The sequence below is a fragment of the Furipterus horrens genome, unplaced genomic scaffold (assembly GCF_987537825.1).
Source record: "Furipterus horrens unplaced genomic scaffold, mFurHor1.1.pri manual_scaffold_2, whole genome shotgun sequence".
Lineage (NCBI taxonomy): Eukaryota > Metazoa > Chordata > Mammalia > Chiroptera > Furipteridae > Furipterus > Furipterus horrens.
Genome location: NW_028327172.1, coordinates 79581075 through 79607089, shown reverse-complemented (window position 1 = coordinate 79607089; position 26015 = coordinate 79581075). Strand labels below are relative to the sequence as shown.

The 26015-nt window shown below is 34.6% G+C and overlaps 1 protein-coding gene across 1 annotated transcript in view; it reads right to left on the bottom strand.

Moving 5' to 3' along the window:
• The window catches only part of LOC150018880 (putative ribonuclease ZC3H12C), a 54730-nt gene that overhangs the window by 17991 nt on the left and 10724 nt on the right, over positions 1-26015 (bottom strand). The window contains exon 2 of the mRNA XM_090267881.1: positions 7866-8620. Coding sequence (XP_090124007.1) covers positions 7866-8620 — 755 coding nt within the window. The remainder of the gene's footprint in view (positions 1-7865; positions 8621-26015) is intronic.

The following is a 26015-nucleotide window of genomic DNA, read 5'->3' as shown; positions in this document are numbered from 1 at the left end:
AAATAAAAGTGTAAGAAATCACTGGTTTAGGACAATGAAAATATCCAACATCAAAAGTACAATGGAAGTCTTGATGTGAAGTAGTATACTAATAGCCTCCAATTAGTTGGTTATGGACAAAGAGAGAGAGAGAGAGAGAGAGAGAGAGAGAGAGAGAGAGAGAGAGAGAGACCTTGTAAGGTCCATCATTTGTAGCCAAATCATAGGAAGCACATCTAGCTAATCCAGATCCAAGGGGGTGAATAGCTTAAAAAACCTAAAGAGAATGTATCTGTTAAGTAGATGTAAAAATGTCTTCAATATTAACAAAAGTAAAAAACATTGACTCTTATCACTTTTTCCTCCTATTTCTTATAATTGGATAACTTTTCCCATTTCTGGTAATTGCTTACACTAGTTAGGTGAACTGTAATTAACTTTATTCATATGTAATAGGACTACTGATGCTGCTGTTTCCTGGGGTAGGGTTTAAACAGACATATTTGAGATAAAGTAAAGTTTATTGACCACTGGTCGATTTAAATTCATGACTGATGATAACTAGAATTATGTACTCAGGATTATAAAGAGATGCAGTGGAAAATAACTAATATTTGTCTTTTTCAGACTCCATATGATCTAGTTAAATAACAGAAAAACTAGTTCTGATGCTTTAATTCTTTCGTAGTCTAAGGATTTTCTTTAAACAGTAAGAGAAATGGGCAAGTTACCTGTAAGTAATATCTATGACACTCACCTAGAGGGGAATTAAGCTGCCCTTTAATTAATATTAAGCCCCTAAGTTGGGGCTTAAAACATATTCCCCTGAGAGGCTATCCAATAGAAATACAATGTGAACCACATATATAATTTTAAATGCTCTAGTATAGCAAACTTAAAAAAAGTAAAAAGCAGTTGAAATTAATTTTCGTAATATATTTTGTTTAACTCAATGTAGCAAAATAATCATTTTAACACATAATCAACATAACAGTTATTTCACATATTTTTATACTAAGTTTTCTAAATCTGGTACGTAGTTCACATTTCTAGAATATTTCAATTTGGACTAGACACATTTTAAGAACTTAATTGACACTTGTGGCTAGAGGCTACCATATTGGGTCACACATGTCCGCAGCACATAATTTTGATACACTTCTGTTGAGGACAAAAAACAAATCTGAATAAACTCTGGCAATTGGTAGTCTCTCCTACAGTCTAAACCAAACACACAAACTAGGTGTCCAGGCAGATTTTATTAACTATGTCAGTGCTGCACATAAACGGCAAACTGGCAACACAACAGTAAACCCTCTGAACAACTGTAAGCAAATTCTACAGCCTAGGCAAAATGGCCTTCAATATTCAACTGACGCCCTGGCCAGATAGCTCAGTTAGTTAAGAGTATTGTCCCGATAGTCCAAGGTTGCAGGTTCAATCCCAGAAGGGGTGCATACAAGAATCAACCAATGAATGTGTAAATGAATGGAGAAACAAATCGATGTTTCTCTCTGTCACCCTTTCTCTGTCTCTAAACAATAAATAAAAATAAAAAATAAAAAATTAAATTGCTATCAAAAAGTTCTCAATTTCTTATACCTTCACAAACCAGAAGCGATACAAGAAAGGCTTTGTGTTTTTAAAAAGACTCATCAGATGCTTAAATCCTATTTATACAGACTACTAAATTTTCTTCTATTTTAAAAAAACAGTCTGTTCTTGATAGAAAGGTAAGTCATCACAACTTATACATTTTCTCTATTCATATTCTAATTCTGAAATCTGTATCTGGTTTCTGTTCAACTTTAAGAAAATGGCCTTAAGGATTGACCTGGAATGCTTTTCTACTTTGCTAACACTTAGGTTTGTAGTATCAGCAGCTGGTTTCTGATAGGTTCCTTTTTGGAGGGTGGGGTGTAAACTGTCAAGCAAATGGTTACTTTATTTTATACCATTTGGTGTACAAAAGCAATGATATGCTAGTTCATCTTTCTTTCCAGGAGAGTTCTACAATTTAACCTCTGCACATATTTTAAAAATATAAGTGGGTTTCCTTGTCTCCAGTCTTAAAATGTTCTCATCTTTCTCTAATTGTCTCTGTAGAGCGATCTTTCTTAAAGGCCAGTGACATGCCACTTCATCCTTGCTTAAATTCTTTTAGTGGTTTTCTATCACTAAGAGAGGGGTGATAAGAGCATGAATCCTATTGGCTAAAAGTTGGCCACCTGAGATATTAGCAAAGGAAATATTTGTCCTAATATTCTGCACAAATATGTACTAATAAGGCTTACCTACTAGTCAGATTTGATCTAATTCCAAAGACCTGGGTTCAGTGACCAAGATAGAGGACTTATAATGGTGGGTGGTGGCAGTGGAGTTTCAATAGTTTATTCATATCAAAAAGAGAAGTGTCTAGCTTCCACTCCACTCAGCAGAAGAACCTGTGCTACAGCATAATGTGGAGGCAGTGATGAGGCTCTGAGTTTTTCTGTGTTCTTATTTTATATAATATTTGGTAGAAACTAAAGTAGCATATAGAGATAGTTAATTTACATAAAGTTAGATGACTAGGTCATGAAAGCACACTGAAGAAATCAAAAACATTTAGAAATCATAGGGCTCTGACAACCAAATGATCATACTCCCATCCCCGATGGCTCAAGATTATACTTAATTAATGATATATCATGTCATCTGAACCTAAAACTACAGATCAAAAGAATACTGGACTCGTTTAAGGACAAATATGAATTCAAACTATTGTATACACGTGGATAGAGACTAATTCTATACTCCACTGCTGAATTACAACAAATTTAATGGAATCAGATTTTGAAGGCTTGTAAAGCCACTTCGAAGAAATAAGAATCACAGTATCATAAGAATTTCATTTCAGAAATATATTAAAGATTAATTATGCCCTATGTCTGTGTCTATATCTGGAATACACATTTCATGGCACATCTCTATTATCAAGTATCTGCCCTAAAAGAGGTCTATTTGCTGAATGACCAATTTGCTAAATTACTAAGAGGTTTTTTAAGAATTATAACTAACTGCAACTTTTTATCAGGAATTGTTAGTCCAGCTCCACCAATTGTAAACTTAATTCTTTTCATGTTTCAGGAACCAAGCAGTTTTTGAATGCTTAACATTTTATATGCAAAAGTTTAGGGTTCTCTCTAAACTTACCTTACCCTACTTTCTATTTTTGCATACTTAATGTCTTCTTTGCTCCTATATCTAGCAATGAAACACCTATCACAAATTATGCTAGACTAAGTTCCAGGTATTTGTCTTAATTTCTGGTGAATTGCTCATTCATCAAACTTAACCAGAGCTTCTATCAAGGTAGCACATTTAAAAAGGTATATTAAATAAGCCAAAAGTAGTGGCATGCTCCCACAAGGTAACATAAGATCCCTGCAATTTTGCGACCCTATGCTATACACTGTATTTTTCTCTCTGTATGACACACTTTCCCCCCGCCTAAAGTGGGGGTAAAATGTCTGTGCATCTTATGGAGCGAGTATTGCATCACAGACTGTGATGTGTATTACCTGACCTGTCAGCGGTGGAGATAACTGTTAGAAGAGGAAGCAGTGGGCCCACCCAAAACCCCTGGGGATGCTTAAATGTCCCACTTTACTGCTGAATCTCAGGGCATCTGGTCAGTATGAAGATAGTGAAGAACGTGGTATCAGTGATTGTGAGCAAGTGAGCTTCATAAATTCTAACACTAGCGATGATGAGTTCTTGGGGTTCCCAGAAAACTAGAAGAGTACTTGAACCTTAAAGTCTCTCCTAACTTGTTAATGACAGTGATGATGGTTCTTAATACTGCTGTTGACTGCTGTTCACTTTACATGGTTGAAATATTATTCTGTTATATTTTATTAAATATTTTAGTATGCCATTTGGTTCAGAATATTTTTTTTCTTATTTTCTTCCTCTAAACCTAGGTGCATCTTATGGTCAGGTGCATCTTATAGTGAGAAAAATACGGTACTCTGGCTATGTGGCTTGTCTCTGGGCAATTCTGAAGTCACCCAGATGTGAAGAGTCCAGGTCTTCTTTATGGAACTGTAGAAATCATCATTGCCAACCACTGATGTCATAAACTTGAAGTAAAAATTAAAATACACCTACAGGTCATAATAAAGTAGACTGCTAAATTGCTATATTTGTTAAATATTGAATGAAAAACTAGGATAACTAAGTTTTCATTACATTAGTTACTATATTCTAGTTCTTTAATGTAATAACAACTCTAATTTACTCAGCACTTATTATGCCAGGCATCTGGTATTAATTACCTCTAATTCTAATAACAAGCCTGCAAGGTAAGAATTTCCCTTTTTATAATTTTGAAAATGAGGCTGGAGAATTTAAACAACTTACTCAGAATCACAATGGTAGTCTGTAGACAATTAAAAAATTTTTAAAGTCTGTCTTGCTAATTTTAATAAAAATGCCTTTGCTTTCCTACTTTTTAATTTACATCTAAAGAATCATTTATATCAGTTCCATGGCTAGCATTTAAATGAAATTAAAATATATTCATCATATAGGGGATATATCCATTTAAGAGATCAGAATTTAAGTAAAATACTATGCTATTCTTAATTCACCCCCACATTTACTTATTATACTTTATTACTATATGTTCATATTTATAATTTAATAGGTTTGCTAAATTTATGAGTAGAAAATTAATTTCAAAAATAAAAGCATGTCATATTTAATGCAACATGAAATGGGTGAGATCTCTGCATTTTTGTTAAACTAAGATTTTGGATGTAAAGTAGATATGCATTTTTACATGACTTGACTACTTTATGTAGATCTTATAAATGGCAGAATGTAAAAAGTTTACTATGACATTTTATGAGTCCTGGTACTTCAAAGTTATAGACGCGGTACATTTTATTGTGAATGACAGTATAATGCTGCTATAATAAAAATGTCCTCTCAACTTGCTCTGTCCTGAAATGCCTGAAGCACTTCATTAAGTGTCAGAATGAAATATATGATGGAGAGAAGAACCAACTCTGCACTGTCTCATCTTTATAGCAAGGGAAACAGGATGGTACCAGAACAGTGCGTGGATAGGAGTTTGTTTCCATAATTATATAAGAATAGACTTGTGATGCCTTAATTATGCCATCTTTTTTTACACTACCGTTTTTCTGTGGATAATTCTCACTGTATGGGATGAGCAACATTTAGAATTCTTGGTAAGTTTTCAGTTATCCAAGTACTTTTCATTTCCATGAAGACCTAGGTTTCAGTCATGTGAGTTGATGTCAGGATGACCCAACTGTGACATAATTTATCTAAATGATATCCATCTTAAAAATCCAGTTCTATGGGGTACAAGTTTTATAAATCTAAAGCTGTCTTTCCCCTCCAATGCCTGCATTTACCTCCAATGCCAAATTCTCCACTTGGGCCTTTCTTGTTTCCTCCTTCAGAACTTTGCTTCAAAAACTAAAACTCATGCTTAGCCCCTTTCCTGTGGAGACCACTTTCCCTGTCCCCTCAGCTATATAGTTTCATTCTTAAAAACAAAATGCAACAAAATCCTCTCCCTACTCTTCTTCCCTTTCTTCTCTTCCTCTGTCAACGTTCTAGAATAAAAGTCTATTTCTATTCCTTAATTTCTTAACATCCTACAACTGGGCTTCTATCTTTAATAGCATATGGCACTGTCTTTAAGAATGCTACATGGTATTAAAAATAATGACTTCCGGGCTGTCATGTCCTCTGGTCTTTTCAGTTCAGCCCACAGGGTATTCTTTCCTTAAAGTCTCTTCTTCTTGAGTTTGATGACATTTGAATGTCTCTTGTTTTTTCTAACACTATGCTTTTATTCTGACACATGTTTTTCACACTCCGTTCTCCCTGGATCATCAGTTTCTTTTACCTCCTGACCTGTAGATATCCACACTTTTCATCTAGACTCATTCTCAACAAAAGCTATGCATCAAAAATACTCTGGCCCTTAAAAAAATATAGTTATTTGGAATCCACAAGAGCTCCACTGAATGAGGTTCTCTGAGAGCAGAGCCCTGGAAGATGTATTTGTAAGAACCCCTCTGGTGACTTTGGTACATGGCCATGGTTGCAGGTGTTCCTCTTGCACCTCTTACATCTTCCTTCATTACTTTCTCCCTTGGCAAATTCATGGCATTCTGACCCTACATGCTATCACAATGCTAAGGTAATTAATTGTTCACTAGTTCTGGATTATTATAAGGAACAAAAATCATTATGTGGCCAAGTCTGGGAAAGATTAAACAAGAGAGGTTTATTTTATTGAAAGACCTCTTAAGGTCACATACATCTTCATACCTCTACAATGTTTAAAGCCCTCTTTATGAAAGGGCTGCTAGCATCAAAACTCATTTCCCACCTCCTATAATCCACTCTGAACATCAATGCCAAATATAAGTATAAGGAATAACTCTACTCTTGGCATTCCCCTCCTCTAACATTTTCAATTACCTTTGGATTAGAGCCAACCTTAAATTTCCTAGCCTGGCATTCAAGGCCTTTTAACATCTGCCTTGAACCTTTGCAACTTGCTTTTAGCCTTCATTATATGATTAAAAATGTATAGACTTTGAAATTAGACATATTTGGGTTGAAACTATATTCTAACTTGGCCAAGTAATTTAAATCCTACAAGTCTCATTTGCTCATAAATGCAGTAAGATAATACAGCTTCCACCTGAAAAGCATATTTGGAAGATTAGAAGTTGGTCATTCTCATACTCTGTGCTGAGGTACTTGCTATCACCTACTAAAAACAGTGGTTTTTACAAAGCAAGATGCCTGGGCTATGCCTTGATAAGCCTGTATGTGGACTTGGAAGGTCTCTAGAACTATACTGTACAATAAATATGGTAGCCTCTAGCGAAATGTGTTGTGAGTGTAAAATGCTAGATTTTAACCCATATGAAAGGAACAATGCAAAACACCTCATTAACAATTTTTTAATTGATTACATGTTGTAATATTTTGGCTATATTAAACAAAAGATATTATCCACATTAGTTGTGAATAATATATTGACTTTAATGTGAATAATATATTGACTTTTTCATGTAGGTATCAGAAAATTTAAGATGATATATGTGCCACATATTATATTTCCACTGAACAGCACTGTTCTAGAATGTGCATTTTTAACAAGTTCTCCCAATGATTCTGTGGTAGGTAACCTCAGATCACCCTCTGAGAAACAATATATAAAATTTAAGCTCTATAAAAGAACTGATGCCTTCATAGATCTTTATATCCCCAGGCTTCTGAACATTGTAGGCAGTTCAACAATATAGCACTAACTGAATTTAGATATACTTTAAATTTTACGCCATCAAAATTTATAAAAATATTTCATTAGAAGTTCTACGTTTGTTCTCCCCCATTTAGTTCCTAAAGAATTATTTTTGAATTACATCTCTTAAAAAATTTGAAACTAGCTTTGATTTGTTTCCAAATCATAAAAAGTTTATTATCCCTATGGTTATTTGACTTTGTGTAGAAATTGTCTATTTATCTGACTACATTCCAAAATTGTTGAATATTATGGTATTCAGGTTCTTCATTTAAAACTAGTAGTTGACACTAAGCCAGGAATAAGTATTACAGCATAGTAATAAAGCCAGAAGAGAGAGAGAGAAAAAAAAAGAGACATTTGGGGGAAGGAGGTCTCTATTTATGGACAAATGTGGTGAAAATGGCTGACCACTCTGGAAGTAGAGAAAACTAGAAGAGAGTCAATTAGAAATATGCAAGCTAATGCTAGGATGAAGAAGAATCTTGACTTTAATGACTGTTAGAAGAGAAACAGTCACAATGAAGATTTTCCAACTTACCTCATTGCCACGTTGCTACCATCAATAACTATTGGTCTCAGATTTTCTCCATCATCTGTCACAATCTCTTGCATTGGAGAATCAGACCGCTGAGATTCCAGGGAGGATGGTTCCCGCATTATACTGTTAATTGTACTAACTGTTTGTTTGGCCTCACTTTTATTTCCAAGTTTGACAAGTTCTCCCAAAATATCATTGATTAAAGCATCAGTACCAAGTTTGTTTAGCACAAGCTGGACTTGTTCTTCAGAATAACCTAACTTAAGTGCAAACTCCAGTTTTGTTTGGTATTCTCGCACCACATCAGGGGGTTTCTTCACTTCCCTGGATGTAGTCTGGGCCTCTTCGGGTTTAAAGTCTTGCAAAATTTCATTGCGTTTAAGTATGTGAGGAGCCTCTAAGCAGGGAGACCTGCATAGCTGTCTGTGAGTCTTGGTTAATAAGCATGGCTCTACTGAAATGCTACTCAATTGCTCTGACTCATTATCAGAATTTGTGCTTTCTTCTGAGTCACCAGAGCTTGCATTTTCTTCGGACACCTCTTTTTCTTCCTTCCCAGAATTAACTCTATCCATTGTTGGTTTTTCTATCATTGACCAAGGTACAGATGTACTTAAGTGTGGGTCAGTGCTCTCCACATAAAGGTGGCCTAGGTCATGCCTCAGATGATCCTTCAAGCCCATGAAGCTGTTATGTGTCCTTGACTCCACTTTGCTGTTTTTTCTGTATTCCTGAATGCAGAGCACCCCGTATTCCTAGAGAAAAATGTAAACTATTTAGAATTTCATATTATTTCATTCGTCTCAATGTACAAGTTAGAAGAGAACTACCAAACTATAAATACCTACTTCATGCTATGTCTGCACTCTCTCATCCCTCAACACCCTCGCCCACACAGTATCATTCTGTGTTTGCAAATGACACTAGAAATTAGAAAGGCCATGTCACCTCTCCAAGGCAACAAAATAAGTAAATAGTGGAACTGGATTTTTTTAAACCAATTTTTTGTTTGATCCCCAAACCCCTATTCTTCCCATTATATCATGCTATTTTTCAGCCTTGATGAAAGTGACTTTTCCACTGCTAAGAAGACCTATCTATGTTTCTGGAGTGACATATAGAATACTAGCAAAAATAATTTTTAGACATGCTATGATAGTGTTATGTACATTTTTTTCTAAAAGAATTCTTTAAAAACCTGTAAAAATTCTTTTAAAGAGAAAGCAATATGGAAAGAAAAACATTAACTTATTATAATTGTACAAGAATTAATTATAAAATTAATAATTTTAACAATCTAAAGACATTTCAATAATAATTCTAGTACTGAGTTGAAAGAGCACATATTCAACAACCAACAAGGAATTACATAATTACAGAGCCCATTATACTCCACTTAAGAGATGAGAACTTCTGCCCTAATAATCTTTATTTTGTGAATATTTTACGATTATACTACCCTTATTAAGCTCCAGGGACACTACAGTCAATTTCATTCCAGGGAGTGAGGAAAAGCTCTTTTATTCTATGCACATTTATAGAAAGCAGAGAAATAAAATACTGCACATAAAATTAGTAGCAAATAATTAGGTACACTGAACAAATAATGTTATCTTAATTTCTTGAATTTTATGGCAGAAAATATTTCTCTATCGTTTCAGATAATTAACTATTATCTGCATTTATTAAAAAGTCATCCTCTTCTTCTACTTCCCCCTATAAAAATGCTTTTACTGCTTTACTCTTTTCCTTACAGTCTATTGGGAATAATTGTTATTTCTCTACTAGGAATAAGTTAGCAAAATAAAATTATATTCTCTCGTGCTTCATTGTAAGGATTATATTTATCTTAGTAGTTTAATTATTAAGGCAATTCCAGTATTATATCCATGGATAACATTAGTAAGCCAGTGATAGCTGAATTTGAGACTGTCATAAAACACCTATTTAAAATCCTAAAAAAAGAAATTGGAAAAGCATTTCATTCTAAAGCTCTTCAACATCTTATTTACACTAGAAAGGAACTATTATACAAATGTTAAAAGAAAATGCTAAGTGATTTTTTTAGGTCATTTGAATGTATATTGGGTGAACTTACTAGAGTTAAATATTTCTACATAATGAAATAAATTATATTAGTTATGGTAAATACTGGAAGAGAACATGGAATCTTTAGTCTGATACAATACACTTAATATTCCTTCAGTGTAGAACTCCTACACGCTTTTACAGGAGTTTCTACAGATTTTATCCTTTGAGAAGACAGATAACTTTAATATCACTGTTCTACTAATGGGATCATTCATTAGTTTTAAAGAAACATCAAACTCCCTTGGCTCCTGATTGCATAATTGATAAAAAATACTCGTTAGGAGAGCTCCATATACATCTGCTCCATTATGAAGTTGTATCCATTTTAATATTTTTCTACTAATATGGATATATATGAGCCCAATTATTGAGAATTAAAGGGATTTTGAAAGCAAAGTTTTACACTCGCTGATTTATTAACTACTGTAATATACTGACACCATAATGAAAGTAACAAATCACAACAGCATCCTAATAAAGGGATACAGTTATAAGAAAAATCTGCACCATGGCCTTCACAGAGCTCCCACCAAAAGTATCTAATACAAGGAAAACCTATTGGAAGCTGGGCTGCCTAGCAACCAGAAGCTGGTTGCTAAGCTGCGCTCTTTTAACATGCCACCATGAATGCTAGCACAGCAAAAGAATAAATTTGGTATGAACAAAAGCCTATAAAAGAGACTGGGACTTAAGTGCGTCTGGTTTATCCTCAGAGAACAATGCAGCTGCCAAACCAATCTGGAAGCTCCGACATCATTGTTCTGTAACCCTCACAATCTGCTCTGACTGCAGGAAGTGTATTTAATGGGCAACATTTTTGATCTCCCCTGAAAAGTTTGGGTTTTGCATAAGTGCTGTTGTGAGACAATTCTTCATGATAATAATTCACTGACCAAATCCCTAAATTAAACTAGTAAGTATTATTTTAATTTTGAGCTGTAGTGTTTTTCTTATGGACTGTTTCAAACAAGATAAATACTTTATGAAAAATACAGCCAGTGGGGAAAATTAGAATGAAATATTATGTTTACAGTGTAAATTATTCTTAATTTTTATATTTTTCAAAGAAAGAAAACCAAATACTGTGAAGTGTTTAATATAAAAACCCTAAAAAGTATTTCAATCCTTCTATATCACCTTCAATCTAATTTAAAAAGTGTTGATGACACTATGTAAATCTGCTATATACTTCTATTATATGCCCATGATACAACAGAAAAAAATGAGATTATCAGTTGTTTGCTTTTTATAATATTAAACCAGATAAAACTCATTTGTATACAAATATATTTAGTGAATATCACACACATTTAACTTGTGATAATTCATGTAATTTATATATACTATTTAAACAAAAAGTCTGAAAGAATTGGGCTAACATGTAATAATTGGAATATATGTAAGTTTGAGCTAACCTACTTTAAAAAAAATTAACATCAAATTTTGTTGGAAAATAATTTTTCTTTTAAAAGATTCTGATTTAGCTTTTTTTTTCACTCTTTCCATTTTTCACTGGTTACCTGAGAGAAAATTATTCAATGTCATCTTGTCCTAAATAAGCAGTTAAATGTTTAGTACCAATAAATCAACTAAGTATGAAATAGTACAAATAAGGTCAACTGAGTTCAAATACCGGGCCTATAAACTGCATACATTTTCTCTACTACCTAATATAAATTTGAAATAACCTGATTTGTACTGATCTAAATGGTAAAGATTTGTTTTTGGTTTTTTTTAAACTTTAACCTCTAAAATGTTTCCTTACCCACTTGTAATCAATAAAGTATTGTCATAACTTAATATGATACTTAGAAAAGAATTTGGCAATATCTTCAAATCATTCAATTAAAAATTAAAGGCTACAATAAAAATATTTTTATATGCTGCAGTACTTGTCAATGTACTGTGTAAAACTTACAAGTAATTATTATAAGAATCTTAGGATAAAGACTGGTATATGGAAAAAAAAAAGAATGGTATATGATCTTTTGTTCAGTGCCTTAAAAATGATCAATATAGTTTTGAAAAAGAAAAGATAGCAAAGACTCTCATAATACCACAAAATGTATTACATGTATGATAGAAAATACTTTTCTCTTTAATTTCTAAACCATTTATAGGCTTTTTAAGTTTTATATTTACTCAAGTGGAAGTATATATAAATCATCTTTAGTCAACTATTTATTAATAAGGGTAATTTTCTTCAGTTCCTGAAGAAGCAGCCTAGACCAAGTTTCACACACAAAGTAGGTCACAGTTTATACTCTGATAGTTATCAAATAACTCCAAGAAGTATGGCTTAACTTTTAAGCTTAATATCAGGAATCCATTATAACTGGTCTTTACATACTGTATTCATGAACACAAAGATATTGGGCAAAAATACAATGGTCTGAAAACAGATTTCTACACTTAAAAAGCTATAGATTCCCTCTTGATAATGTATTGAAAATGAAAACAATTTTTGCTAAAGACCTAAAAGTTAAAAATCAAAAAATATTTTTCAAAAAAAGAACTAAATTTTCATAATTTTGTAGATGATGATGGAGTATAGCTAATTATATTACTGATCAAAGAGAAACTTTAATGATATAATGGCTATTTTACTAGCAATTTGTTGCATACACACAAACTCCACATTTAGTGAGATTTTCTCAAAGTTCTCATTAGATGCCTTGGATAATCCTTCATCTCTAATCAAAAATTCTCACAGAGCCTCACATTAATCAGGAATATTAAGACCATAAACTTGTTAGATCAATTTATTTGTTTGTAATGTAAAGTTATAATGCCATAAAGTGGGTTCTGGTTGTTACCCAAATGGTAATACTAAGAGAACAATGAAAATAAAATAATGAATATGTAATAACTACCTACTGCTGTAGTCTCTGTGTATTTAATTACTACTGTATTTCAGTGAGTGCTGTTGTCTGCATGGCTCTAGCTAACAAAGGAAGGATGTCCCTTTGAACAGATTGGTTAATGCTCCAGGGCAACAGATGTCTACTGGAACTGCAGGAGCCAGCAACTGGTGGCCTGCCCATCTTCTGAAAACTTTCAATAGACTTATGCATATGTTCACACAAAAGGGCATGTGGAAGAAATAAAAACCTCTCTTTAACCCTTTATGCTCTTTCTTTCCCTCCCAACTGAGAGATGAAAGTCTTTGTTTCTTCCTCCCTTCCCCACTACAGAACTCTTGAAAGCAATAGTTCTTGAAATGACATCTTCAATCTAATATCTGGAACTCATGCAAGGAAAGAAAAAGATGGGAGAGAAGAAATTAGTAACTCTATGTGAATACTGAAATTGCTGACAAAGCAACTGGATGCTTAATGATCATATTTAAGACAAGTTATTTGAAACATTTGCCCATATCCATCCATCTCCCCTAGGTAGGTTTTTAAGACAATGGAAAAATCTATCAAATCTTAGTATTACTTTACAGCACCTAGGTCTGACAGTGACACTTAAAGAAACATAAGGATGTGATAAGATAAAATCTAAATTTATTGTTTATCAAAATATCAGAACATGTAACTATCACTTATCTTTAATTACTAAATGATTACATGCCATGCCTAACGTCTTGCAAATGCTCGTGAAGCTGTAATTATAAAACTCCAGAATTATAAAAATGTAAAATACCTGCTTCACATATTTTACACAGATAATTTAATTTTCTGGTATTTTTGCACTATATAGTAAGTTGTAGGCTTTCTTTTCATTTGAGGTGCTTTCTATCCTTTACAGAGTTCAAATAAAACTTTGAATATTTACTAAAGTTTAACTTCCAAGGCATTAAGTAGCACAGATACTCACATTAACAGGAAAATACAAAGACACTGGTTTCTGTAGCAGCTTCAGCAGTAACTCCTTAACACAATTCTAGCTGCAGACTTCCAGGCAGGCAAGAAAAACAATGAATGGTTGAACAGATGGAATGGCAATGTCTTTGCTTAACCTACTACCAAGTGAAATAACAGCCAATCATAGGCCAGAAAGCTCACAATTAGTTGGCTAGGCAGATGCAAGCCAACCTCAGCACCCTGCTTCCAGGTTTTTTAAGATAAGCAAGTTGATGTCACTCTTGGGGTCGGCAGGGGCAGCATGTGTATTAACGAGGGGTGTGAGGCAACAATAGGCCATACAAAGCTGACTAGTAGGCAGCTGCTCTTTGAGAGCAGTCATTAGGGAGCAGGCTGCCAACAAGAAACACCTGGCTTGGGCAGGCATCAGCTTTTCCTCCCTGTTTTTAATGCATGAAACAAAGAAACCAATTATATTTGAAGTAGTAAAAGTTGCATATTTCCAAAAAGTTGAGGCTATACTCTAGCATAGCTTTTTGTTTCGAGAAATACAGAAAAGGAGGTATGTCAAAGTAGCAATTAGTGACTGCAGCAATCCCTTTTTTGTAATAAGTGAGTTACTGGTGAAATGAGACATAAGGTTATAATAAAACTATTTGCCTGGAAATACTGGGAAATCTAAAGTATTGGTTAATTTGTTGCAATACAATAAACAGAAAAAAAGATGATGAATATAACATTGCAAAAGAAAATGGTTTAAGGGCTTACAAACAGAACTGATTATCGAAAGTAAATTCACTCAAGTATAGTGTAGTAAGGTATTCCATAAAAATAAAACAAGTTTGGTGCAACTTCGTACCAAATGACTCATTTGAAATATACATATAGGCAAAACTAACTTCAACCTAAAATCACCAGGGTAGCATATCTTATTTATGTCAGATAGTAGTGTAATATTCTTCCATGATAAATACTAGTTAATCATGTAATGAAATAAAAGCAAAATCTTTATATACCTGTTAAAATTATTTGTGTTTCATAAAATTTGTAAGATGTGATATTCAGATTTCAGTTCAGCAACATAATAAACTTTATAAGGAAAGAAATATTGTGATTTTTTTTGAAGGATATAAAGTATACAAAAAACAGCACCCTCAGTGAGAGAGCTTGTTATCCCTGATTTATTTCAGAGTTTCATACTTGCAGTATTTATAATGCTATGGGCTACTTGCTTTTGAGGGCTGCATAAGTTATATCTATTTTGAGTGGCCTCTAAAGATGAAAAAAATTCAATCAAAATTTAAACACCATCAGATGTGAGAAAATTTCTCTACTACAGAAAAAGGGAATCTAGAGCTGTCCTACTACATATACTTACGTGATGTAGTACACACATGTACATACACACAAGTATCCCCTTTTCATTTCAGTGCAAATATAAAAAAAGGCAAAAAGCTGCTCTTAATACAATATTTTGATATATGCTGATTCAGGCAGAGCCTAGGTTTTTCCATTATACATATAATCATAAACTCTAAAGATATAAAATTTGGTTAGAGCACCCCAAACAATCTAAATCAATCTCTCCTTTCATATACATATATAGAGGTTATTCATAATTAATCATTTGTGAATATTTAGAAAAACATAATATAGGCTGGGACTCTTGGTCATGTCCTTATTGTGCTCTCTCAAATGTAAATAAGCTCTTCTTTATGTACAAAATCAGAGTAAGATGTACTCTACATGGTTAAAAATCTTCAGTTATCTCATTAAAAGCATTCCTAATACCTCCTAAAAGCCTAAACATTACTGTTGTTTCCAGAAAAAGTTGAAATATAAAGTATGATCTATAGAACACCATTTGTCTATAGATATCTTTCACCAAGAACTTAAAAGTATATCATATCAAAAATATTAGAAAATTTTAAAATCTAAAAATATTTTTTAACTAAATTATTTGATTCTAAATGACATACTAACTTCTAAAGTAAGACTAACTTCTAAATCAAGAACTTTCTTTTTTTTTTTTTTGCCAAGGGTTACAGTAATGCTTCTGCAATAGTTAAGCCCATTGTCTAATTTCATAGGCCTATTAAAGATAAAGAATCTCTAGTATTACATAGTTCATTGTAAATTATAGTGATTTACATAGAATTCAAATTTTATGACTTGGATAAGCATAACCTTAAAGAAACGAAGAAAATTAAATTTTTTTCCCTTTTTTGGTTATAAGGTAGTACTTCTTTTTGAAAATTCATGAGTAAAAGGTATGAGCCCTGAAAGGAGTAAGAAAGATAAATCTATGCCACTAGTATGGCTTAGTAAATGTACTTCTGGTAAAACTGAGTTTGATTAAAAGAGATTAAAAAAACAAACATATGTTCATGCAAAGTAGTTAAAACTAAAAGACAATAAAACTTAAGCTATACACTGACTAGCAAGAGCAATATTTATGGTCAATATTTATGAATTTATATTAAAACCTTTTTCTTTTGTATATACAAAGGAAACTCTTTAGTATGAATAGACAGCCTTCTTCTTTCCCTTGGGTTCTCTTTCTTCTTTTTTGTCCCTTGCTACTATAGTTACTATTTTATAGCTTTAATTCAGGAAGAGGACTCTTCTCACTAATTCCTACCACTGTGAACACAAAGAATGAGAGAAAACTTTCCAAGAGCTCAGCAGGCACCCTGATCTCTACTACTGGATTAAGCTTTTTTGCAATAGCAAATAAATGCAGTGATCTGAAAAAGCTAATCAAATCCTGCTGTGGTATTTAGATTATCTGGGTTGCTACTATTGAATAATGTTAAGCACATTAAAACATCTGGGTGAAAAGACGGCCCTAGTCTGTCTCTCTTAGTCACACGGCCCTAGTCCACCTCCCACCACAGAGCCAATACAAACAGCTGTCAGCTCTGCTTGGATCACTGCCAAAAATGACTGTGCAGTTATGACACAAGAAAACAGGACAGTGTAGTTTTAGGTGGATACTAAAATCTGTCATTGCTAAGGCTGTGTCTAACATCTGAAACTTCAACTATACGACAGGCCCTTGTACACTTGCTGAGGTATGAATGTGAAACTTTTGAGTTTTAATGCTAGTGTTTGAAATCAATTCTTTTTGTAAACCCTCTTCCTGATACCTTTCTCCTAATATGGGTGTGTTCCCCTTTAATATGCAATCTCTTTCAACCCTAACAATAACACCATAAAAGATTATTATATGAAATTTTACCAATTGTCCCCCTAAACTTAAAAGATTATAAAATTATTTTTGAGAGTTAAAACTACAAACCAACCAACCAACAAAAAACCTCATTTATACACATGGTGTAAAAGAATGCAGCAAAATCAATCAGGCACTAACTCTAATCTCTGGGTTATTATATTTAGGAAGTCAAATGCACCATGAGAGCTTTAACATATTTTATTTTCTTTGGGTCTTGGTTACTTTCATTTCTTAAGTTACTCCTTTCTTGAATACCCCCTAAGTACATCCCTGCCAGACTGATTTTCAGACACCACTTTTATGCTTAAAAGTCTCTGCAACAAATCATAAATATCTGGTTCTCTGCTTTGTTTTCAAGGTGCCTTCTACAGCCTGGGCCCCTCCTGGCCCTCTAGTCTTATTTCCCATTTCACTTAAGGTGAAGGGATAGCACAAGTGAAGTCCCCGTAAGTGTTCTCTTGCACTGCCCCATCTACCCAGACCACACCCGCTATTCTGAATCCAGCTCAAGGTTTATTTTCCCCTAAAACCTTCCAGGACTGGTTCAGTTTTTATTGATGTCCAACTACTTTGAATTTCTATAGCATGAAGAGTCTGTACTGCATTAATATAAGCATTTATTTATGAACCAGGCTATAAGCTTCACGAGGGCAGAGCCATGTAGTCTCCCATAATCCGCACGGAAGAAACCTTTGTGTGCAACAATGTGAAGGTATCTTGAAGACATCTGAGTGAAAAATATGACCAGTAAAAAAAACTCCTGCAAATATGAATGCAGGCATTCATATGAACAAAAATGCTCCCCTGCTAGTTTTTATTTCTCTTTCGTGACAAGGTGAGCTTATCAAAGAGGCCTCAGCTATTTGCAATGTTCCTGTAGCCACGGTTCTGCCACTGGGGCTGCTTTCCGCATTTCATTCAGCTGTGGAACTGAGTGAGCACAAGCCTCTCAGTGATGAGAGGTCTTCTCATGCAGTCTCCTCCTCTGGCTTCAACTTCCCACACAGAGTGCCATCTGTTGGAGTAATACTAAGGCCTCTGCCTCCTCATCTGAGGATGACTAATCTGATGGGTAAATCTGGGAAGAGCAACTGGGAAAGCAAAGCCCAGCTCCTGACTCACAAACTTCGCTTCAGGATCTGCACAGGTGTAGAGTATATGGTTGCTTTGCTCTCCAGCACTGCCTGAGGTTGAGTGGTGAAGTCTTTCTAATTTGGGAGTGCAATGTGACTAAGCCCTTTATGCTGTGATCTTAAGCCACATTCTACAATAGCTGTATCAAAACAAAACAAAACAAAAAACCCTGCTCTTTTTGATGTCCATCTGCCTGGCTCCCTTGTCTATTTCTCAGTTGGCAGTTGGTTCAGAACTAAGGCAGGAAAAAGACCCCTTCAAACAATATTCAACAGTAAAAAGTTTTGTTATAAAGAACTATTATGGAAAAAAAGTGATAAAAAGACTTACATATATTAACTCTGATCAGACTATTTATATTTTTATTTATTTTTAAATACTTTATTTATTAATTTTGAGAGAGATGGGAAGGGACAGAGAAAGAGAGGGAGAGAAACATCAATGTGTGGTTGCCTCTTGACACCCCTAACTGGGGACCTGGCCTGCAACCCAGGCATGTGCCCTGACTGGGAATCGAACCTGCAACCTGTTGGTTCACAGGCCAGCGCTCAATCCACTGAGTCACGTGTGCTAGGGCTGATCAGACTACTTTTAAAAATACATATAAAGTTTTTTTTTTAATTCTGTAATAAAGAAGATAATGCTCCTCAAAGTAAAATGTCTTAGAGTTTGATTTAAAAAAAAAACTTTCTATGCCATATCACTAAGAGCAGACAACCCTCAGTTGTCTTAAGAGTTCGGAGATAGATACTAAATAAATCCACAAAATCAGTTTTTCTTTCCAGTGGTCTAAAAACAAAAGATTTTCTATAGTCATTTTAAATGACGACATAACACATATTCTTAGACCTCAAATATTTCTCAGTGATTAGCTTCCCATTTAGTATTTTAAAAATTTCATTAAATACATAAGTCTAAATGATCATCTTAAATTTTTATGAAACTTATACATACTCAAGAAACAAAGAATTTTAGAAAAGGTTAAGGAATACAAATCACATCCAAAATGCTACTGTAATAGGTTACTAAACAGCTAATATATGAGGGAATAGTGGAGAGGAAATTCCTGAGGAAAAAAAGGCCATAGTAGATGATTTTAAAAGAATCAGAAAGCACATGATATCATCCAAATTAACAAAACACAGGTATATTTGGTATAATTAAAACTGAGTAAGAACTGACCAAAAAAGTGTAACTTTATATAAAATATATAAGACAGTCTCGGAATTATATCACAACTGGACGATAGTGAAATGACTCTTTATCTCGTATGGTAATGACAATATTTACAACATCATTATCAAAACCTAGCCAGAACTCCTCTCCTGATGCCATGGCACAGTTAGTTATCTCCTACTCTGGCATTCCTCATTTAAAAAAGAAAATTCTCACCCAGGAATATTTTTTCATTGCTTTTAGAGAGAGGGAAAGGGAGAGGCATCGACTGGTTGCTCCTGTACATGCCTGGACGGGGGACCAAACCCATAACCTGATATGTGCTCTCTGACTGGAATTGAACCTGCAAACCTCTGGTAATAAACAACACTCCAACCAACTGAGCCATACTGGCTGGGGCTGACATTCCTCACTTGTACCTAGTATGTGCTCATATCTGCACACAATTATACCTTCAGGCTACACATACCAGCTGAAGATGGGTGCCTGTCTTATTCTTTAGGTATTAAATAACTGCTTAGCAAACTACTTCAAAGCTGCTTGACCAAAAGGATTGCGAAAGTGAAATCGACAGATTTAGGCTATAAAGAATAGCTAGAGCAAACAAAATTAAAATAGGGCTCTATCATTAGGTTTGTCTGTTTTTACTAATGGTCTAGAAGAGATAATAGCATATTAAATGTAAAGGAACTCAGAAAAAGCTAAAACATGGTGTACAGCAAATATACACAAGAAGCTGCAAACAACTATGACTCAATAAAAGTTCTTATTAGTGATCAAGATAGAAACTAGTTCTTTATATACCAATTCTTATAAGATGGAAAAACAAAGTGCTTCAGTTAATACTTCCAATGGTCCTCATACTACTGATTTTAGACAATTGTCCTGGTGAGCAAGAAACTGAAAAACATTGAGGCAAACAAAATGAATGTTAGAACATATGCTCAGTGAAATTAGCACAAAAGTTTAAAAGAAAATTTTTCTTTGTAGAGTTCTATTCATACCAGAGGGTGAGGTAATAATTTAGACATTAAATTTATTATTCTGAGCACTTAGGACAAGATTCCTTCTAAATACAAATCATCATATACTATAATTAAATCTACAATATGAATCATCCTAAACAGCTGCCAATGCAATTTGATTGTAACCTCTAAGAGGACAGGGATTCTCGTGTTTTGTTTTCTGATTTACCTGCAGCACCCAGGAGAGTGCCTGGCACACAACAGGCGCTTAACAAATACGTGCTAAATAAATGATGACATTTCAATACCAGGGCCAAAATCTCTTTCTCAGATTTACTTGTTCTTTGCTTACTTTATATAACCTATACTCCAGCCAAACACAAGTATTTAAAGCAGTGGCTCTCTCAATTTGGTTACACATTGGAACCATCTGGGGAGGTTTAAATACAGTATTTAGATTCCAGAGTTCCACCCCTAGAGGTTTATTTATTTATTTATTTTGGTTGGGATGAAGCCTGGCCATACTCTAGGTGATTCTCATGTGTAGCCAAATTTAAAAACACTGACCTCAAGTTTCTTTCTTCTAAAATAACTATGTACAGCTTTGCATGCTGAAATCCTACCCCCATTATTACTGAAGACTCAGCTAAAAACCAACCTTGCCATGAAAACTTTCCTGGAACACTGGTAAACTTATCTTTGGATTATTGAAGTTTTGCACAGGGCCTGATGTAGCTAGGATTTAATAGATATTTGAGTGAATAATTCTGGGAGCATGACACATAGTATAAACACAATACATATTTATTAAAGGCATGATGTACAGTTGGTTCTTATTATTCATGGATTCTGTATTTGCAAATTTGACTACCTCATAAAATTTGTAACCCTGAAATTAACAGTCGAGGTGCTCTGGAGTCATTCAACAGACACACACCTGAGCAGAGAGACAGAAAATGTGAGTGGCTCAAGGCACACATTCTAGCCGAGGCTGAACAAAGTGAAGCTTTCCCTTCTTCCAGCTCTCATACTGTAAACCAGTGTCCTAAAAAGGACTATTTAGTGCTATTTTTTTTGCATTTTTGTGCTTTTTCTTGGTGAATTTGCTGTTTCAATGGCCCCCAGCTTAATGCTATCTATTGTTCCTAAGAGCAAAAGGGTTGTAAAGTGCCTTCTGGAGAAAATAGGTGTTAGGTAAGCTTTTTAAGACATGAGTTACAGTGCTGCTGGTCTTGAGTTCAATGTTAATGAATCAACTATATATATATTAAATAAGGTTTCTTTAAACAGCAAGACATGTACAACAAGGTTATGTACTGACTGGTCGATGAAAATGTTTTGACTTGAGGTTCACAGTAGTCCTGTGTTTCCTACAGAAGCAAAGGTTCAGTATTTGCAGCAACTTTACAGAACATAACTACAATGAAAAACAATCAGCTGTAATTTCTCCCTCTTCACAACTTACTTAGAGATCTTACCTACAATTTTTAATAGCAGTTTTATTCAGCAAACAGGACCCTCCCAGGGCCTGGTGCTGAGAATACAGCAAGAACAAGCAAGTCTTCTTCTCTCACCAAGTTTATGGTGCAGAGTGGGGTGGGGGAGAGGGAAAGATTATTAACAATACATGTCAGGTGATGGGTAAGTGCTACAAAGAAACTTTGAATCAGGGAAGGCTTCACTGATAACGTAATAATCGTTCAGATACCTAATGAAGTGAAAGGAAATATGTAATAGGGAGGATTAATTATAAAGCCCTGAGATGAGAGTGTGTTCACGCTCAGCAAGGTGGCCAGTATGACAGGTAGCAAGTGCGCAAGGGGATGAGTCAGATAATGAGGCCAGAAAGTAAGGACAAGGGAAGCCAGGTCCTGTAGAACTTCGAAGGGCAATGCTTCTCAAAATTTACACAGCAAATGAACATATGCGGTTCTTGAAGATTCTGATTCAGGAAGTCTGGGGTGGGGTTTGAGATTCTGCATTCTAACAAGCTCACAGCAGAGGGAGTAATGTGACCCTATTTTATACTAATGTCTTATAAGCTTGACCTACTTCCACACTTCCAATTAAGTTACATAGATCTATATATTTTTGTGCCTGTACCATATATTAAAAACTGCAGATTTATAATATATTGGGTACCTTGCATGTGCACATCTTCTATCATTAGTTTTTCTCATTTTCATATTTTTATCCTGGCTGTTTTTGCATGTACATGCTTTCAGATACTTTAGAATTGTTTTGACAAGTTTTAACCAAAACGCTGTTGGGAGTTTGATGGAGACTGTGCTGCAGTAATACTTGCTTAAAAAGCACTGCTGATTATATTAATCAAGAACAATTTATTGAAATTTTCTCTTTCAATATAGTTACCTAAATTTCTTAATGGGGACTTATAAACCTGTCTTAACAGTATCTTGCTTTTGTTCTTGTTGCTGTGAATGGAGGGTTTTTCCTTCCCCATTATATTTTCTACCTAGTTATTGTTGGCATCTAGAAAATATTTCTATTCTTATTCCTGTACAAGCTTTTATGAAGTAGGTATTTCAGTGACCTCAATGTTTCTATTAGTGTTTCACCAAGGCTCTTAGGTTTTCCAGACATAATAAAATCATCAGATTGTCTCTTCCTTATCAATTTGTGTATCTCTTGATCCACACTTTTATCTCATTACATTGTAATATTAAATAATAATGATTATTTTGTGTTGTTCCTGATGTTAATGGGAATGCCTCTAATGTTTTATTAAGCATTATACTGATTGCTGGTTAGGTTGTACACACACATAGATATACAGCGCACGTGGGCGCGCGCGCGCACACACACACACACACACACACACATCACCTCAGGCAAATTTATCTCCCCATGTCTGTTTCCTCAACTCTAAAAAATACGTAATATGGTTATTTTGAAATTTAATGAGCTAATAAATATAAACACTGGAACAGTGCCAGGCATATAACTAAGCACTCAATAAGGGTTAGCTACATGAAATTATATGCTTATATACATCTATATGTATACATACCACACAATATATAGCCTTTGAAAATCATTTACAGAAATATATTTTCCTCCTTCATGAAAGATTTAGGAAAATAATCTAAAATGTGGATTTCATTAAAATGATATAAGGTATACTTCTTATTATTGTAAAGTATAGTAACAAACTGCCTTCTACAGAAACATAATTACATTTTAGAAGGATTATATATGCTGATATTTCCCTAAAACTTTTTCTATCAATAACCATAACACTGGATTGTCATTTTCTTTAACTAATTGCTCTGCCACATTTGGGCACCATTATTTTGCTGACTTTATGAAAGGGATATGGTATTTCATCCAAATTTTTTCTCGGTGGCAAACCAACTGCCCAGGTACCAAAGGGAGCTGGACTAGATTCGGCCATGTGTTCCTACAAAGGCACCACTATTTCTGACTTACTGGTATTCTGAAAAGTGTCCTTGAACCCTTAGTATAAATGTCAGGGTAGAGTTTACTCAAGTTAAAGACAAGGGGATGAGCAAGAGGGAAATCTTAAAACTTATGCATATAAGAACCGACACCATACGACGCATCCCTCTACTGCAACTGACCAAGTGACCAGGACAAGTTACTGAACTGCTCTGTGTCTCCATTTCGTCAATGTGAAATAGAGATGATAACAACACCAACAGCATAGGGTTTTTATGAAGATTAAATGAGTTAATATACATAATAACTTCGTCCTTGACAGAGTAAATGTTCAGTGTCAGAAAAGTTTACAAGTAAAATTGAAATACAATAGAAAACCTCATTTTCATTATTTTATGTTCTCATTAACTTAATTCTAAAAAGAATATTATGCAGGCAAAGGCTATTACCTCTTTTTTTTCAGTCCTCACCCAAAAATATGTTCACTGATTTTAGATAGAGAGGAAGGAAGGGAGGGAGAAAGGGAGAGGGGGGAAGAGGGAAAGAGGAAGATGGAGAGGGAATGAGGAGGAGGAGAGAGGGTAAGAGAGAGAGAGAGAGAGATACATTGATGTAACAGAAACATTGATAGGTTGCCTCCCATACATGCCAACTGGTGATTGAACCTGCAACCTAGGTATGTGCCCTGACCCGGTATGGAACCCACAACCCTTTTGGTGTATGGCACAATGCTCCAACCAACTGAGCCATCCAGCCAGGGCATCACAATGACTCTGAAGTAGTAAAATTGAAAATGATACTTCAAGATATTTACTTCAACTATAACATGATAAATATTTATGATTTCTAAGGGTAATAAAGTCATATAAACTGTTATTAATATTGGTTTTGTTGCTTACATTCATAATTAAGGGAAATGCTATATGAATATGAATACAAACATGTAAATTTTTTTCTCATCCAGCATCAAAGAATGCCCAAATTCTATCTACAGACCCTCTGGGGAACCATAGAACCCAGGTTAAAAACTCCTGGTTAAGAAAAGAAAGCCCTGGTTAGTGTGTGCTGAAGAAGAGATGGTAGTATATGTATTCTTTTAATAAGCTTGGCAGGAAAGGAATAAGATATAGAAAGGTAGTTCTGTGGTTGGTAGGGAAGAAGTAGTTTTTCTTTTTCTTTCTTTTTTCCGTTTAGAACTTTAAACCAGGAAATGGATTCAATGGGGCAGGAGAGGAAAAAGGTATGTACATCTGTGTATGAATGAATGAATGAATGAGAATAACTGAAAGGACAATCTGAAAAAAGCAGTGAGGTGCTCCTCTACCACCCTCAACACTCTTCCTAACCTCTACAAGACCCAGCGAGCCAGGACTGACTGAGAGTGAAGAGTGAAGAGTGAAAGGTGAGGAAAAAGACATGGCAGAAACTGCAAGTCCTCAAGGAGCAGGAGGTTCTTTTTTGTTGCTCCTTTGCCTCCTTTTCTAACCCATCTTCAATCTTCTTTCCTAGCTCTCAAGATACTTGGAGGCTTACTGCTGCCATTTGGCAGTCTAAATACTCCTGTCCTAGTTGCTTCTTCCAATTTCTCTTCCACCAGAAATGAAGACACCAAATGAAGGATCAGTCAGGGTATTGGAATACTTGTAAGCTTAAAGTAATTATTAAACCTCTAAGTATGGAAATCCTTGAGGAAGATACAATGAACATTATAAGGATAGCTTGTAAAACCAAATGACTATTTAGATAAAGAGATTGTTAAACATAAGAATCTTAGCATATTTCTAGTTCCTGATCTCCTTCCTTGTGCCCGCGCTGTCCTCCTCACTTGTGTGTATTGATGTGTGCGTGTGCGTGGGCAGAAGCAGGTGCTCGGAGAAAAGAATCAGTTCACCCCATTTCTCACCCTTGGGAGAGGTTCTTAACCTATTGGGAAGCAACTATTTGGCAATTAAACAAATTAACCAGTCTTTAGAACCAGTATTTCTAAAATAAGAAAGTGGTTGTTTTATTTTATATTATAATTCTGATGATCTTCTTAAGAGATAACACAAAAAGTTTAGTAAGAGGCTATCACACATTAAAAAGAAAATTATTTCAGAATTTTGAACTGTTCTCCCTATTTTAGGTGTTTATCATCAAAGAATTACCCAATTAAACTGTACATAAAATTTAAGTACTCATTTGCTATCAAAGTAGGAAATAAACATTTATGATCTACCCATTATTCTGAGGAATGCTCAGGCCCAAGACTCAGCAGCTGAGAGTGCACTTGCCAAACTGGCATCCTGGCTTCTGGCTGTCACTCAGGAGTTCCAAAGTG